Source organism: Ostrea edulis, chromosome 2 (assembly GCF_947568905.1).
Source record: "Ostrea edulis chromosome 2, xbOstEdul1.1, whole genome shotgun sequence".
NCBI classification, from domain to species: Eukaryota; Metazoa; Mollusca; class Bivalvia; order Ostreida; family Ostreidae; genus Ostrea; species Ostrea edulis.
The window spans coordinates 35,969,676-35,988,754 of NC_079165.1; the positions used below are offsets into that span (position 1 = coordinate 35,969,676).

The window sequence follows — 19,079 nt, forward strand, 5'->3', positions numbered from 1 at the left end:
ATATAAACAGTTGCCGTTAAATCACTGATATGACGTTTTAAGATTGATGTCAAAATGCAGCATTTGGTGCCTCAATCCATTTTGTTCCAACAACAATATTATTCCACATCATAAAATTTTATTTATAATTGTTCATCTATTTCCATCAAATCCATATTCTAAATTAGATTATAAGGAATGAAAGTAATTTTTCCTTATTCTATACAATATACAGTAAATTGGGACAGTTTACGCTATTTTAAAAAACTGTACGTTTCATGGTTTATAATGACCATGTATTTGATTTGGCAAAAGTACTTATCTGGGAAAATGCAAGTTTTCATCAGACAATTACATACACTGGATAAGTACAACTTTTGGAATCTACATCACATATTCATAAACTCGTTAACATTTGCACAAACATAATCTATGTGAACATATTCTCTCTTACCTGGTATTTCTTGCGAGCAGGCTCATAAAGCATAGTCAGGGACTTGAAAAAGTAGCAAAGTTCTGCCATTAAACCTGATTAGTCCTCTTAACTACCGAATTCAGAATTCAAAATCTGTCCAAGTTCAAAAGACTTCCATATCTCACGATAATGCAAGTAAACAGGGAATCCCTTCCCTTTTCACTCTATGAACTGTACTAGTGTATTGATATGAATTCCTATACCTCCACGATCATCTGTCGGGTAAAAACCCACCTATACTTCGTTGCTGACCAGTATACCAATTTTCTACATTTAGTGTTAAAGCAATGCAATAAATACAACTGCTGGGTTCTGTGTCAACACAGTTTTGCTGAAACAAGCAAAATGGGTGCTCAACACTGCAGAAAGGTATACCGGTATATGTGTAAGGCTTAGTCTACTTCACTGTTTTTCACCTAGAATGAAACAAGAAGCTAAATTTGCCAATTATGTCTATTTAGATAAGGTTTTATTATCTCAATCCGAAATCAGATGAACAGATTCCTGATTGGTTTAAACAACACAGGAGTCAATGGCCACACATCACTGCCATCAGGCTACCTCTACAGACCACATCATGCACACAGACATTTTTTAAACCACTAATCTTTAAATCGCCTCCGTCTAAACAGTTCATTTCAAGACAATAGCCTGTTGTTTTGGCCCATTGTCCTTGAGTGTATCAGCCTTTCTATTTATTCTACAAGTTCATAAAGCTTTCATAGGAAATAATTTTCATGTGATTTAATCAAGTTAATCCATCTTATGATTTTTGTAACTGCATTTTTAAACTGTTACATTCTCCAAATATTTATAAATTAAAGAGATTTAGGTTTTCAAGAGGCTACTCATACAAATGGTCAGTATTATATTTGTACAGATTGACCTTTCCTCTGTGAGAATTCACACATTCAGAAAAAACCTCTTACCATACTGCACTGATTAAAACTCCAGTGTCCATTATCCATTTAATCCAGGGAGATAAAAATCTATGTGCTACAGAAAATTAATATATTAACACAATACTTCAGTGTTTTTATTCACAATACTTGCTCTGCTAAAGAAATAAAATGATAGACTACATATGGAAAATGCCGCACGTAATTTGTCATAACGTTTAAATATGTAATGCAAGAAAATGTAATTTTGTTCTTTTTATCTACAAATAATCTAAAATTAGCTTCTTCTTTTTAAAAAAATGGTTAAATCTACACTGAATCAGATATGGATAGGACCTCCCTTGTTCTGTAACACTAAACACTTGGCAGTAAAACCTTATGCATTTTGTGTGAGGTCCTAGAACTGTTTCATGACTTCCATTAACAATTATCCTTTTACATGCCTCTTACAAACCCTGAAAGATCACAAATTGTGTACATTAACGCCCATTTCAAATACAAGGGTACTTTAACATGCAAACAAATGCTGCAGAAAACCTCAACTTCAAAACAAAGTATACTAGTGTTTTACTGCTCAAAACAGAACTCCATACACTGGTAGAGGGACAGCATATTAGCTAGTGCAATGTTACATCATACCGCTGTCACTCTAAAAATTCAGTTAGAAAAAAACCCACAAAAAACAATGCTGCCACAGTTGACAAGTCAGTGAAAAAGTACAAGTTGGAAATTTAATCGAAGGTTATCAAGCAGAATCATATCATTCTTTAGCGATAACTAATGGGATAAATGCCATTCATTTAGCATGTTTATCAGATTTAAATTCATTACATATTTTTTTCTAAATCACTGGATCATGTAATCAGAAACCTCAGATCAGAATATATTAGAGTTGTTTCCCTTTGCATGCAGTAGTCAGATTGGCATGCAGTGGTTATCATTCTTTTCTCTACAAACCTTGGGATTGTATATTGTTGAGGATTTACAATATGAACTTGTACTCAAGTAAGGAATAAAAAAATTCATTTGATGATATTTTTGAAATTGTATGCAATGAATGCTCATACAAATGGATAGTAAATTTAACTCACCATAATAGGCACTTTTCTTCTCATCTGGACATTTTCCCTCAAATCCAGCTGTTTTTTGGGTTCCTGGCTAGTATTTTTGACATCTCTCTCTTCACTAGGACTTGCCACCTGCTTAACATCCTCATTACCATTGGTTTTGTTTTTCTTAAGAGGTTTCCCTAATTTTCTTTTTAAATCAGGACTGTCTGGTGAGGAGGCCAAGGACACAGGAATAGGAATTGTGTAATGCTGAAGAAGCCATGAGCGCGACTTCATACGGTCAGGGGGTGGGGGGCTTGACTGGAATTTGGGGGGGAGTGTTCCATTCATTGTAGCATTTGACAAATGTTTATTTTTGTACTGGTAGGCACAATATTTCTTGTGCATTTCATCCAGAAGTGATGATTTTGAGGGTAGAGTTTGGTAACCATTATCTATGTGTCCATTGGTCAGTTGCTCTACAACTGGGGCATATAATTTCTTCCACTTGTTGCCAGTTGAGCCATGCCATGTTTGAGACATATCCTTCTTTAAGAACATTTCCTCCTGTCTTTGAAGTTCTCTCTCCATTTCAATTGTGTCCATATTGTTGACCATGTTCTGTGCATTGTTACAATAGATCTCATTGGCTGGCAACCTGGGCCGGTTTCTCCCCTTAGCAGAAGGTTTTCTGCGAAACAGAACAGGACTCGTGGATGCCACCAATACCTGCATTTCTGGAGACTGATCATGGAGAAATGTACCCATCCTGTTTCCTCTGATTAGTTTTTGTGGAAAGTCTGTTGGCTTTTTGACCGGAATTTTGCTCTCCACATCTCCCACACTTTTGTTTCGTTTCCGTGGCCTTTCTAAGGAGTCTGTAGTGTTAGTTCCCTGTGATACACGACTACTGTAAATGCTGAACACTTCTGTATCTTCAAATGGGTTACTGTTTTCATCAAATGAGGTCTGTACTGCAGTGGTTGACAAGCTTCGAGTATGGCGAGGACTAAGAGAATTCTTCAGATTCACATTAGAGTTTTCAATAACTTTTGTTTGATTTTTATCGCTACTTTCAATGTAAAAATTAGGTTCCTCCTCAGAGTAATTATCAGTGACACTAAAGCTCCGTCGCAACTTCAGGTGGGGCTGTGGTAGAACTGGTAAGGTGTTAGACCTATTCAGAGCCTTGTGTTCTTTGAGGGTCTCCTGGATGATGTGTTCACTTCTGTCTACCGATGGGGGGAAAGCTGGACTGACGGGGGCACTGTCTGTGAGGCTCCTAGCAGAATTATTAATGTTTTTGTCCTCGCTTTCAGAGATGGAATGTTGCAGTTCAAATTCAAAAAATTTCTGAAAAAAAAAATAATGAAAACAATGATTGAACTTGTCAAAATAATGTTCTAAGGGCATTAACTCTTATACAATGACTGATTTTGCAGTTAAATTTTGGTCGTTTTCATAACATTTCACCACATCATATCTCTTTATCCAAGCTAATCTTGAGTTTGTATTTCAGTAATCACAATGTTTATCCAACCATAAATAACAAGGTGACAGAGATAACTGATAATCAACTGAAACGCAATGTCATTATCTTCAGTATCTGCTCCCAGTTTACACCTTTTCATCAAAGTGCAATGTATATATAAATATCTATTTCTCATGACGGAGATGCACCTTCAAGAAAAATAGGACTTGAACATAAATAAAGTAAATGCCTCTAGGTAGATGCTTTGAATGGACATATTAAATCATTTTAGATATATTTGTATAATCAGATATCATAAACAGGCTGGGAACCAAAGAACAAAGTAAAAACGAAGCTAGAAAACTGACAAGTCCGACAGGGAACCGTGAATTGCTGCGATAAATCTAAAAATCAAAAGTGGTCTTCTTCTGCTGCGATAAATCTAAAAATCAAAAGTGGTCTTCTTCTGCCTAATCGAAGTATTACGTATAAAAATTATGAAAATATTCCTAAGGAAACACAAGTTGTCATGTGCTGGAGAAAGTGCCGACAGATGGACAGACAGAGTAATTACTAAAGGAATGCGAACATTACCTTTATCCTCACTTTATTGCGTGCAATAGAAAGTGCTATTATCTTACTAATATAAAAAAAAAATTCTGCATCCCATATCTCTGTAAAGATATAAAGCCGATAAATCTGAAAATCAAAAGGGATTTTCCTCTGTCTAATCCAAATATCATTCTTATGAAAATCTTCCCCAGGAAACTTTGAGTTATCGAGTGCCATAAAAAGTGCTGGCAAATGGACAGACGAACGAACAATGATCACTATTGGACCCTAAATGAATGCCTATGTACTAGACCTCTCCCAATGTGATTACTCGTATAATGAACTCTTCTGCATGACTTTTTATATCCAAACTGGTTATTGGAATGGTACATTCTACAACCACAGTAATACATTGTACATTCCTGTGACCTTAACTTTTCATAAATAGAATTCATTGATGGTCACGACTGCACGCTAAATATCAAAATTAATCTTGCTACAATATGAGTATCTGATGTTTCAACATTTTTGGGGTTTTTTTCCCTACTGACTGTGACATATTATAAGATTGGTTTTGGACCATGACTCAAACTCGGGTCATGGTTGCACTTGCTCTCTGTTCTAAAGGCATGGTTTGAAAATTTTTCTGTAATATTTCTTCTCTAAGTGACCTTGACTACATCACCTTTTCCAGAATCATGACAAATCATTAACTCATAAATATGAGCACCTTAAATATAATTCAGATAATAATGTTCTTCTACCTGTGACCTTGAACTTGTCTGAATGACCAGGGGGCAGTATACATACCTTTGTTCAGAGCCTCAGTTAATGCAAACTCTCACACAGAACTTTACAAACTGAATAACAAGAGGTCCCTCTAAACTTAACCAGGTAATGCAATGCACACCATGGATTCGAGCTATCCTGAAGAAATGTTGTTGCTACCCTTGGATGACACTTCCTGACTCTAATGATTCAGCAATTAGCCCTCTTATTGACTTTCAGTAAATAGTAAAACAATCACCGTCCTAAATTGTTCTTTCAGTATGAAAAGTCAACAAAAAGCCACATGAAAAAGGTGCACTCGACAAGAGATCAAAGACCATGTCTTCAGTTATACATGGCAACAGATTTTGGAGGTTATAACATTCCATCAGGTTGTGTACAGAACCCTTATCGATACCTGTGCTACCTTTACACACCTGTTCTCAAGGGTCTATCTCCCAAAAAACTGAAATAAAAGTTTGATATACTCCCTTGACTGCTCTTGTTTTGGTTTTTTATTTTCTGAATTATTCAACCTCATGATAACAGAAAAAGTAACAGGAGCACCATCATGAATACTAATAAACACTGTTCTAAATTAAGTTTACATAAACTGAATACACAATATATTGTGCAGTCCTTGATCCTTTGATCTTTTCACGGCAGCATACGCCCATAAATCTGTTTATAAATTTACGAACGAAAAATTGCAGACTACTGACAGGTAGATCTACAGTAGGTAAACAAATAATACGTACTGTGAAGATCAAAGTCTGGAGGTTAAACACTATTATATCATTGTCATTTCTGAACTAAAGCCTTAATGCATAAGTGTGCATTATCACGTATCTGATTGACAGTCATTGCACTTCAAGGACTTGTCATAATGTACAAGTCATTCCACCTAAAACAAGTATCATACAAGTATTTTATCCAAGGTCACCATCAATACAGATCTTATTTTGTCATCTTACAAACAACAAACGCACCAAATGTTACTACCAGCTACATGTTCAACTAGCTGCTATTACACACCAAAGAAATCTTCAACTTTAAAGTTTAAAAATACAGGTGAATTATGAGAAGAAAATGTGCACTGTGGCCGAGGAAAGAGGATGTCTACTCTGCGATTACTACTGGATGGACTCTGGGGGGTTAAAAACTAGAACCATATCCACATTTTTTAATGTTTGATTTATTTTCTATGTGTTATGCGTATAACATTCTGTAACTCTGTAAAGCACCTTTGAGCATACATAGTGTATGAAAAGGGTGCTATATAAATATGGTATTATTATTATTATATCCAAGACTATAGTGAGAATGCATGGGTGGCTTCGGGCATTAAGACTTCAACTTCTGACCAGACAGATGGACACAGTCAATACCATTCTTAAATTAAATCATTAGACCACATAAATCAAAAGAAAACAATCCACAGGGGTTTCCAACTCTAAACAGGTGGTCCATCACATGACTGGGCAGTTTTCACAGACAATGGCAATTCAACAGACTGGACCACAAATATAAAGTCATTTCCAATCCCTCAATACAATACGCTTAAATTTAATTTCCTCCTTTAAGTAAGATTATGATATAATATGGAGGCAAATGTTTATTCATCCTATCATATCTGCAGGAGGAGATTACTTTTAATTCATTCACTGGGGATTTTCATACTATTGTAATTCTTGCAGTGACAATCACTACATAATAGAAATGTACTTGAGGCATTTTGAGGGATCTGTACTTAAACCAAGATTATTTCAACTATCATTTAGTTCAGTTTTTGTTGCAGGTAACAAATCTAATTTGGAATTAAAACACTTTATTGAAGAAGTGATAAAGTTTGCCTCTACCAATCCAGTGTCGGTAATATCTTACCTCTGAGTATCTTACAACATTCATGTCAAAACTTGGTCTTTATAGTCATTTGGTCATAATTTCCTGATTGGGGGAATCATATCTTGTTATAGCAATAATTATATTAACATGATTAGAGTGAAAGGATGCTTAATAGAATTTGAATCCATTGCATATTCTGGAAGTATTTACTCATGTAAAATCTTTTTGGCATGAACTTTCCGTATTCTCAAGGTAATGACTACTCAATCACAAACTAATCTCAATTGTTCTCTTATCATTAAATTGGAGGGGAGGGGGATTCAAATTTTATTAAGCATCCTTAAACTTAAATCATGTTAATTTAATTACTACTATAAGAAGATATGATTACAATCTGTCGATTATAAAGTTTCCAAAACGAAGTATGTACTGGATGTATAAAAGTAGAGTTTTTCTGAGTACTGCTAATTTTCCCACACTAATAATTCCCTTGCACAAAATCCATGCCAATTCTAATTTTATTTGAAAATGTAGATCACAAAAACCTTAATTTTAAATTTTTTTCCCAAAAATCCCTTTGACCATATAATCCTAGTTCGTAAGTTCCAACACTCTCTAAATCCCATGTCTATCGGTTTGGTCTTAAAGTTATACAAGTGTTTATGATCAAGGTCAAAGTCACTGAACCTTGAAACTAGTTTGTCGGTCTCATCATTTCTGAAGATCCCACCTCTCTATCATACTTGGTTCTGAAGTTATAAGTTTTTATGATCAACGTAAGAGGTCAAGGTCACTAGAGTCACTTGACTCTAGTTTGTAGTTCACAACATCCTTTATATAATTTCTGAAGATTCCATGTCTCAATCGGCCCTGGTTCTAAAGTAACACGAGCTTTTATGTTCATGGTCAGAGGTCAAGGTCACTGTAGATAATAGTTTGCAGGTCACAACATCCTTTTATCATTTCTGAATATCTAATGTGTCTATCGGTCCCAGTTCTATGGTGATATAAGTTTTTATGATCAAGGTCAAAGACACAGATATTATCTGATCTTCATACTAGTTTGTATCCTCTTGTCATTTCTGAAGATCCCATGTCTCTATCAAGTCTGGTTCTGAAGTTATACCAGTTATATGTTCAAGTTCAGACAGATCACTCAGCCTTGATACTAATTTGTAGATCCTGTCATCCTTTCTGAGGATCACATTTCTATCAGACCTGAATCTGAATTTATACCAATTTTACATTCCAGGGTCAAGGTCAAGGTCACTGGGGGTCACTTGACCTTGATACTAATTTGTAGATTCCATCACCCTTTCATCATTTCTGAAGGTCCTATCATTCTCTTATTATTTCTAAAGATCTCAAGTCGCTATTAGTCCCAGTTTTAAAGTTACACCAGTTTTTATGTTATTGGTCAGGGAGGTAAATCTCTATCACTGGAGTCCCATAATTTTTTAATATGATACTAAATTGTAGGCCCTGTCATTCTGTTCTCATTTCCAAAGACTTTATCATATTTGACAAGTTATATCCATTGAATTTTGAAATTAACCCCCCCCCCCCTAAGAATTCTATGGTAGACCCCACTCCCATTTGATTCTCCCAAAAATGTACCCTAAACCCCTTCAATCTATGAACAAAATCATTTCTCTACAACTAGATACATTGGCCAATCATATCTTTGAATATCTAATACCTTCATATATATCAATGGGCTATGGATAACTGCTGCAGACATTTTTTAGAAAGAAGAACAAGAATCTGAGAATAATAAGAACAATAAGAGTATAGCAAGAGACTTAAATATCAACAATATTGGTTACTATTCCTAAATCCCAATAGTCAAGTTTATCACAATATGTAATAGGTATAAAGTATTTATCACCAAGTTGTTAAAGTCATCAGGATGTTGTCTCATGAAGTTGCATATAAACATCATTTACATTCTGTGCCCCATGTACAATATGTACCATGTGTCATGTAGCAAGTTTCAAGATGTACATTTAACCACAACATAGTCTTTGGTACTTTCTTTAAAAAAATGTAGTGATTTTATTCTTTGTGTGCTTATTCTAGCAGGAATCATAGTTTGGTGCCTTTGGGCCATTCATCACTAATCAGCACCATCTATGTAATAATATAAAGATATCACTCTAAATGAAATACCATTTCATGATTGAGCCAAATTGTTCTCAACAAACAACTACACTAAATTTTAAACATACAAGAAATCGATTTTTATTTGAAACTAGACTCAATGCCCCTGTATGGCAGCAGTCATTCTAGTACCCACAGAAAAGTCTTGTCACAAGGAATACACATGTGAAATATGAAAGTCCTATCACCAACCATTCAAAAGTTATGGCTTAGGTTAAAGATTTTCAAACGTAGGTCAAACTCAAGGTCACAGGTTCAAACATTATGGCAGTCTTGTCATAAGGAATACACATGTGAAATATGAAAGGTCTATCATAATACATAAAAAAATTATGGCCAAGGTTAAAGTTTTTACAGAAAATCAGACTAACAGACCAAAATCCAACAAGAGTACCACCAACGGTACATAATACACCCGTGAAAAGCTTATATAGGGTGTTTTTTTGTTTTTTTTTTAATTATACATACTTTCTTTCCATCTTAAAAACAAGACAAACCATGTACACTCTATGTAATATTTTCACTTGGCATAAGATGTATGTGTACCAAGTTTGATGGTCCTTGCCCTCAACAAATTGGTCTGCATCCTGCTACTACAACCTTGACCTTAAAAAACAATAGGCATCGACCACTTGGCAAAAAGTGCATGTCTACAAAATTTGATGGTCCTAGCCCCAACAGTTTGGTTTGTATACCGCCTACAAGGTTTTCCTACTAAGCGATATTGTGACCTTGACCTTTGAAAATAACAGGCATCTTCCTCTCATTATGGTGATCATATGTACCAACTTGAAATATCCTGGAGCTTACGGTTTGGTTTGTATCCTGCCTAAAAGGTTTTCCAACTAAGTAATACTATGACCTTGACTTTTTGACGTTGAAAAACAATAGGCATCTTCCTCTCATCATAGTGAATAAATGTACCAAGCTGCAATATTCTGGAGCTTATATTGCGGTTTGTATTCTGCCCACAAGGGTTTCCTACTAGGTTTTCCTACCAAGGGATACTAGAACCTTGACCTTTGACCTCTTATCTTGAAAAACAAGAGACATCTCCCTCTTGTCATGGTGATCAAATGTACCAAGTTGTAAAATTCTGGAGCTTACAGTTCGGTCTGTATCCTGCCCACAAGGCCAGGACAGATAGACAGACGGCGCCATACCATAATATATCCCATCTTTGACGGGCGTATAAAAACTGATAACTTTTTGAGAAGAACCTGGTTGTTTCATCAAATCAAAGCACTTGGGTGACTGGAATAAGATTAGACCAATAAAGCAGTTGTATTGCACAACAGTATCAATTCCAATATTTGTCAAATATCAAAAAAGACAAATAAGTATGACATAGTAATACAGAATATGAAATACGTTTGAGAAGTGTTGTTTCACATACCTGGAATAGTGTAGATAACTTGTAGGCCTATATGTCACATATGATCATACTAATTCACATAATTCCTGTTTAGTGTGATAAAGACTAAGAGTCCATCAATTCATTCTGCTGATAAGTAATTCATCCTCCATGGAAGCCAAGAGGGCAGTAAATACATGTCTATTTACTCATAGCAGACAAATATTAATATCCCGTGTGAATACATAGTCCCAGCTGGTTTTTAATAAATATTGTCAAAAGATAAATGATTAATATCAAGTAACAGTTGATTCTTTGCTGTTTTTTAAATCCCTTGTGAAATTCTGCAGTTATATAAACTTGTTGGGAAGGTTATTTTCAGAGGCCCCAAGGCCAAATTCTCCTATAGACACTGACAAAAATGAAAATAGCAGAGGCACCGAAGACCCCTCAATATACAAACAACTTCTATGCCAATATTAAAGAACTGGACTAGTAGTTGCATGTTATGTTTACTATATATCAGTGAACTTAATACCCTCCATAGCTGTTCTCTTTCCCCATGTATGGCCTTATGTCTTAGATGATTCAAAGTTTTATATATATATATATATATTGAGACTTTTTGATATCCTTTCCTCCATATCCTTGGACACAAAATGTTCACACTGGTTCACTGGTATACTCTGCAAGTCTCAGTGTTTACTGTCAAGTGTGTATAAATAAGTAAGTAAACCTATTACTAAGTTCTCACACGACCCCCTACCTAAATATTTGTAAGCTGGCACAATGTTGTACTCCTTGAGGGGTTTTACCATAACCACTTGTGGTGGAATGAAGAGCTTTAACAGAATGCGGAGAGACCCCCTGCATTAAAGGATGAGTTGTGTAGATTTATCATCAAAGGATTAAATCTGTATGATAAATGTTTATAGTTGTCCCCAAGAGGTCAAAACATTTTTTTTAAATTTCAGAATATAGAGTACTTTATCTCCCACTCTCAGCACTATCATTATATTCATCAACAATAAAGAACTTAATCAAGTGTTCTTGAACCAACGCTTCATATCATAAGCTTCTTTTTATACGTCTAATCAAAAAAATCACTTGGTAAATTTACAGAGCCATTCCATTCATCACTATGAAACTTTTAATTGCTTATATTAACAAAACTGACAAATAAATCCAGTTCCCTGCAAAGGTTCATGTCAATAGCAAATGCTTCTGTGACCTTAACTTTGACCTAGCGACATTAAAAAATAAGGGACCAGTGTATCAAATATACAGGGCTAGTGTATTAAATTTTACAAAAGCATAGGAGTAATTGCACTACAAACAATACATGTGATTGTGGAACACTATGGCCCTGATCATAGCCAACTCTTACTTTAGGAAATTTGACTCCTGGCCTTTATCTTGACCTTGTTGCACTGACCTTGACCTTTAAGTTCACCACATATGAGACATCCTGTATGTAGTGTATAAGTTATGACCCAAGTTTAAAGCTGTATACCAACAGTAAGAGAGGCTGATGGATGGACCAAACACAATATACCCCTGATCTAAAAAGTGTTGACATAGACATAAATGGATGGAATGATTAATATGGGACTCCTGTGTCTTTAATGTGGGGAACTAAAAATTGTGACACATACAAGATCAATATATGAACCATTCATACACGTTCGGTTGTATTGGGTAAGTTAAACTTGGTCATTCATTCAGAAAATAATGGCTGTATGTACATGAATGTAAAGGGCTGAAGGCATCTCATAGTTGGATTTTCCTTGAAAGTCATTGTAGGGTTTAAAGCTAATGCATAAATTTGGACTGGTTCTTAATATATTTTTTTTTTTGTGGGTAGCCAAAATTAATCATTCCCAGCTAGTGTTTAGATAGTGGCTTGGCACTAAATCAGACTGGGAAGTGAAAAATTAAATGATAACAATCTGTAAATCAATGAAAATTTAGTTTCAGTCTGATGACAAGTTTAATATCAGAAGATCTTGACCACATGAACTGAGGTGTGTAATTATGGTAGTAAAATTCCCACCCTTTTGAGCATTAAAAGGCAGCACCTTGACTATATGGCTCTGACCACAGACCATTTAATGCTTAAACCTTTCCTCCAGCTTGCTGTACATCATCACAGCACACCCTATTACAGGGCTATGATGAGGAAAGACACTGCAAACAATAGAACTAGAGGCAGACCCCTAGTGAGTACATTAGCATGATGAAGCACAGTCAATTTGTCTTGGGTGAAATCTGTGTGGAGAGTTGACCAGAGGCTATGATAGAAAATAATTGATGTAAAATTTGTCAAATTAAGTTGGAGTTACAGTTCTCCACCACTGACTTTAAACCTTTTGTCCCCAGCTGGTAAAGAGTTGACAGATGACACTTCTTAGATCCAGAACTTTACACATACTAGATTCCAGAGTTCTTTGTGTCCCTTAGAGTACACAACCTTGCAAGCAGTGAGCCACAATGAAGAAACAATGGCTAATTTTCAAACATTATTTCTTCTTGTTTTATACGACCATTATCTATACAATATTCTCATTATGTGAAGGGTCTCTTGAATAATTCCATCAACACCTTTTTATAATCTTAGAAGATCTATATCTGTTAAAACACCTGCAGCTTCCTTCCTCTGACAGTTTATATACCCACAAAAAATAACCCAATCCAAAAACTCAGGAGCCATGTGCTAAGATATCTGAATGCAGTGTCCAAGGAGAAGTAGATCATCTCAGATTTAGCAGGTGCTCTTTTCAGTGTTATATATACCTAGCTGGCACTCTTTGAAGCAAAGCAGTTGGTGTGTTAACTGACAAGCAGGTGTCTGACTTTCTGCGAAGATTCTTACAGTTAATGACTTGTTCATCTCATGGTGTAGATGTCAGGAATTATTTGTTCAACAGACTCAATTGTCATGTTTGCTGGGTGATGTCCTGATAGGAAATCATTACTGCAGGTATCTATGTAATTGATTATGCCACTGGTATAAGGATACACAATTTGTCAACGTAAACAAGGGTTATTCACTGGTGACATAAAATTACCTCCAATCTATAATCATTGAAAAAAATATTGCAGTCAAAGATCAACCTTGTACACCTAATCTGGTTCCAAAGTAAACTGCAAAAATAAAACATTAACCCAAATGCTCAAGTGCAAACATGAAATCTCAATGAATATTAAATACAAGGAGTAGCCAAGATGCCATAAATCTGTCACATGCTTTTTCATTGTCAACTAAATCTATTAAGAGGCTTAAATGCTAATTTTTTGCAACATGACAAATGCACAACACTGGTAAAACAAACTTCCCCTATTGGACTCCTTATAATATTAGCCTTTATTTTCTCTAGGATTTATTTTCTTAGCACTCTAAATGTCACTCAATATGTGAACTAGGACAATTTGGTAAGGTTTGTACATTTCAAAACTTGTTGAACCTTTAACAAAAATTTTTTTCTCTCCAAAATTAGAATGGAATGTTTGAATCGTAGGTGATTCACTCTGCTTGAATCAATATAGGTAGTATAACCTAGTAAAAGAGAGGCACACTATATCAAAACTAGCTCAATTAACTTGATGACCTAATGAAGAAATATTTCTTCATTGCCCTATCATTGTTAGTAGTATCTCATCCTACCCACTGTCAAGTAACCTCTTTCTACAGAAACCTACCATGGAATTCCTTCCCACTAAATGTCTCTCCTGTAACTCCTGAAACACTAATCGAGAGGTGTCTCGGAATCGCACCTTAGGATTTGACCAATCCATGTTGTTCCTGTATAGATATCCAATATAAGACTGACCCGATGATAACAATACAAGATGCTTTCCACTTCAAATTGTCCACTGAATCACATCCTTAATGTGACAGCTTGTGCACCATCACAATAACATCCTTCACTGTATGTAGAGTGTAATTAATGGTCCAGAGATATTTTAATTCATCTGTAAACACATTTCCATTAATATGAAGTATCTTGTCCTTGTCATTGTATTCAATGTCAGAGAAATCTAGATAAATCCCACTACAGATAAATCCATGACTGCACAGCAAACAGACCCACTGTTACACAGAGATTATGCATTATATGCAAATGACCCATAAATTTACACCATTTGGCTTATGTAAGTTTATATGCTAATTCATGACAAGAAATCAGTATGCAGAGTCCATTAAAGAAAACAATGTTCTGGTCATGAAATAATCTGAAGAATTTGGGAGTCAATAACCACAGCAATGAAGGCTATTTCAGTGTATTCCAACAGAATGAGGAAATGGGACCATTAGCAATCCCCTCCATGAAAGAACAAGATGAATTCCAGATACTCCGTGCTCAGCTTCATCCCACGGACAGTGGCCCTTGTAAATGGAAACACTTTTTCCTGCCTTTTCAGACAATCGCATTCAGCATATATAGATTTTTACTTCATCAATCATTGAACAAATTGATTCCAGTAATGGGTTTTATTACACAATCCGGTCCTGTTTCACTATAAAATACCTCTCATCAATACTTTATCTATTGATAGGACTGTGGCTGAAATCCTAGTCTCCACGTCAGGGGTCCTTGCTGGTAAATTCACAGCTGGTAATGAGGATCAATATAGATCAGTTACAGTTGTTTCTCCAATACACTTTCAAATGATGCAGATGTATTAGGCAGACATTGACTATCTTGTCATTGGATTCTGCATGGACTTCCTTCAAACACGTCATTGAGAACTTGAAACATTCTGTGAGTAACTACACAAACTCGATGGTATGGAAAACCAAAAGATGTCCTCTGTTGTTTCGTTAGCTCCAAGATGTCATTGCAATGATAACTGACTCAGTGTCCAGATAAAGTTCTATGATACAACACATTATCAATCGGTTATAATACCTGTCAAATAACTTTACAATATAGTCCTCTCCTCAGCATGCATGTAACTCAAGGGTCACCTCCTATCTACCTCGTGTAGACACAGCTACAATTCAGAATTGTCAAGTACTAGCAAGGAGTGTGCACTTCCCTCAACTTCACAATTTAAGAACTGGGCTCATGAATAATTTATAGCAGTCCAATTTCATGATAATGGACAAACTTTCAGATAGTCCAAACTTCAAGTCAAGTAGAAAATATGCCACATTTCATTATTGTCTTCAAATATATTTTTCACACAGGTATCTTCATGTGCATGCAGATCATCCCTGTGAATTCTTTTCTTTGCACATAAAGTATGAAAAATGATACTTCTATTGTCAAAATGAATCTAACGCACACACGCCATTTAATATGTTAATTTGATCTCACAAGTTTGTCATAGAAGAGTACAGGTCCTCCTTTCAATCTTAACATCCCATTCCACCTGATGCTGGTGTCGCTTTACCTGTCCTCTAATGTTACCTGCACAGGTAAAAGTCAGTCCTATACACATGTGTTGCATCAGCAATATCACTTTAAAACCACATTACAAATATTTCCTTCTCTCTGCTTAAAATGGCCCAGCACAGCTTTACAAAGTCAATCAGAAACCTCAGCAGTGTCACTTTTTCATTGTCACACAAAGACACAGATTAACTTCTTTAAATCTACACACGTTGGAGTAAGATGGCAAGTCATTAATTTTGTGCTGAACAAAAACACCATCTCCACGAAAAAGTGACACATTTTAGGTTTCTCACCATGATTAAAGTTCCAGCTTTCCACAGATTCACTCCACATAAAAGCAGATTGTCAGACAGTAGCACCTAGGTATGAGCAGGTAAACCATGACAGTCTCTTAAATTCCTACCTTGACCTAACCAACCATCTATAATGATCTCAAAAGAAAACATTTAGCACAATTTAACTTGCTTCAATGACCCTTAAAATGCTTCTACTTCATCTAGACCCTGGAAGTTTGCTCAGTATTACCATTCACATAATATTTAGACAGTAGGGAGGTCTTACACATTCGCATAATCTTCCTTTCCTCGGGAATGTCCACAAAATTGGTCCGATGATGCTCATTAATCCATGGTGCCCACTATAGTAAGAGCTATTCAAGTTTTATGTCAACATATTTCATGCATACAAGCTACGCCTTGATCCATTTTCACAACATCATTTTTAAACCGATGAAAACATCCATTTTGGCAGTACACATTAGTCCAAAGTTTTTAAAACATGTAGTTTTAACACCGTTTGAATCCTGCTCCCTCCTTTGGTTGAACTAACACTTCAACTGTGGTTAGATACACTATATACTTTCGGTCTAAAGTCAAAAACCAGTGACTTGATTAGTATGCCTACGGTTAGAGAACTTCAATTAATAGCTCTGACCTAATTTAATCTTTCTCAATACAGGTAAAACTTTCAACTGGTAATCTAAATTTCCTTGACAAAGTAACATGCCCTTTGTATGCACAGGTACAAGATCCCAAAAAGAAAAGAAAATCACAAAATATCACAGTCGAAGAAGAATTTTTTTTTTTAGCCCCTTGGTTTAACCTTAATTCACCTTATGAACTCTAGATTAGAAAGTTAAATCTCCATCTGCATTGACTGTTATTTAATTTTATACAATTCAACTGTCAGATTTGAACTCATAAGGAGAATGTACCAAAAAGACTCATTCCATTATGTCTTTCCCAGTATTTTCGGTAAGTGTCAACAAAGGAAAACCATTCAAGCTTTGACCACATTCATATTTCATTCAAGTGGAAATATACAGCGTCTACAATAAAATCAGCTACTTGATGGATTACCTCTGACACAGTGCTTAAATCTTACAGAAAAAGTTTGCCAAATTTTATAGGATGAAATAATACTAGGACACAGATACACACCAGCACATCTTTGAATACAGAGCCTGTCAATTCTGTAGATCGCTTCCTTCAATACCAGCCAGTAAGATTTGTCACAGTCCACCACAAGGAATACAAGACAATCAAAACCTATTTTTCATATAGTACAGAAGAATACAAACTACGTCGTACACCTTCATATCAAAATAAAAGAATCAACGATTTACCTGGCAATTCTTAAAGAGTTCTCAATAAAAATGTCCATTTAAAAACATACCTTAGTTGCATAACTTACAAAGCCTGGACCGCCTTAAATACATAAATTACATCTACCAAATAGCTTGCTATTGACAGTAAATAAATCCTAATAAGATTACTTTTATGTTTTGGAACGTCTGAAATTGGATTGAAAATTTAAATCATCTCTATTATTATTCTACATTTGGTTTTTCTCATGTTAACAATAAATCCTATTGGAAGGCCCATAATGAGATAAAGACCAGAAAAATAGAATCCTTTCAGAGATTTATCATGAGACATCATATACCGCCTTGCTTTTACTCTATATATTCAAAAGTACACCCTAACACACTTAATCATTATCAATGATAATTTCTATCCTAAAAACTGTTTTAACAATTTTATTCCGTGTTGCGCATGTTTGTTCAAATTTTCAAAGACTAGCTAAGTACATACTTTACTTTATTTTTTCTTTATCTCATCAAAAAGGACTGAATTAGACCAAATGTGATTTCCATTAATTTGAGTACTAAGCTTTGTATACATGAATGTACTATATTCTGACATTAAGCTATCCAAATTAAAACTCCCTCAGGGGTGGGCGTTAAGCAAGATAGTCTCCAAAATGGCCATTCAATCACCAGTTCTCTGTAAAGGTGTTATGCATGTATGACATGTTTTCATCTAGCATTAAACTGGCATGAATTGAATAGCACAGTTTCATTTGAAACTTCAGTTATATACATGGGGAAAACAGTTCTAGTGACGAGCTTCTATATCATCCTGATACGCAGAATTCCACAGGCGTGAGCCACAGGAGGGAGGTGTTACACCCATGGTACTTGGTACCATCACATGTTTACAGACCAACTGTGCGTCTTAAGACTTTGGGCCATATCTCTGTATGACAACTTCATACAATTTTATCTATCATTAGATTACAGAACAGGACATATCAAGTGACAATTTACAAAATAGGACACATATCCTGACCCAATAAAAAATTTTCATTCTGACAAAAACACATTTTAAAGTCCAAAATCCCAATACCCATGTAATCAATATCTTATCAAACCTCAATTCAGCTGCATTTTTCACAACTTTAAAGACTGATAGAAAATCAAGTTAAGCCTTCTCTTGATATGTGTAATTCGATATTTTTATTACAGGATTACGAAGCACATTTTCAACTGTCAATAACAAATATCTCGAAGAAGAATGCATTTACTAAGGCAGTTATCGGTAATCCCCAAAAATGGGTGGGTGGAGTGGACTAGGCTCACAGATCTATTTGTGTCAATGGGTGTTTTTTTAAGTCTATATTGAATGAAAATGTTTCCAACTTTTGACTGACCAGCAAGAATGTCCCAGCTCAAAAAATTGCTCTTTCTCTCAAGAAATATAAATGTATACCTTTTCTAGAATTTCTTTTTCTTACTTGAACCAAGTTTAGTGTATGCTACATCTAAAATTTTAGTTAAAGTGTATGTA

The 19,079-nt window shown here is 35.3% G+C and overlaps 1 protein-coding gene across 3 annotated transcripts in view; it reads right to left on the reverse strand.

Moving 5' to 3' along the window:
• Positions 1 to 19,079, reverse strand: part of LOC125679016 (rho GTPase-activating protein 7-like) — an 82,328-nt gene that overhangs the window by 36,844 nt on the left and 26,405 nt on the right. The window contains exons 1-2 of one of the 3 annotated variants that reach the window (XM_056153883.1): positions 16,513 to 17,166; positions 2,445 to 3,755 (exon numbers count right to left, since the gene is read on the reverse strand). In XM_056153883.1, coding sequence (XP_056009858.1) covers positions 2,445 to 3,755; positions 16,513 to 16,572 — 1,371 coding nt within the window. In that variant the 5' untranslated portion in view covers positions 16,573 to 17,166. Of the gene's footprint in view, positions 1 to 2,444; positions 3,756 to 14,251; positions 17,167 to 19,079 lie in introns of those variants that run through there. The other 2 variants (XM_048917886.2, XM_048917885.2) reach the window with 2 other exon arrangements.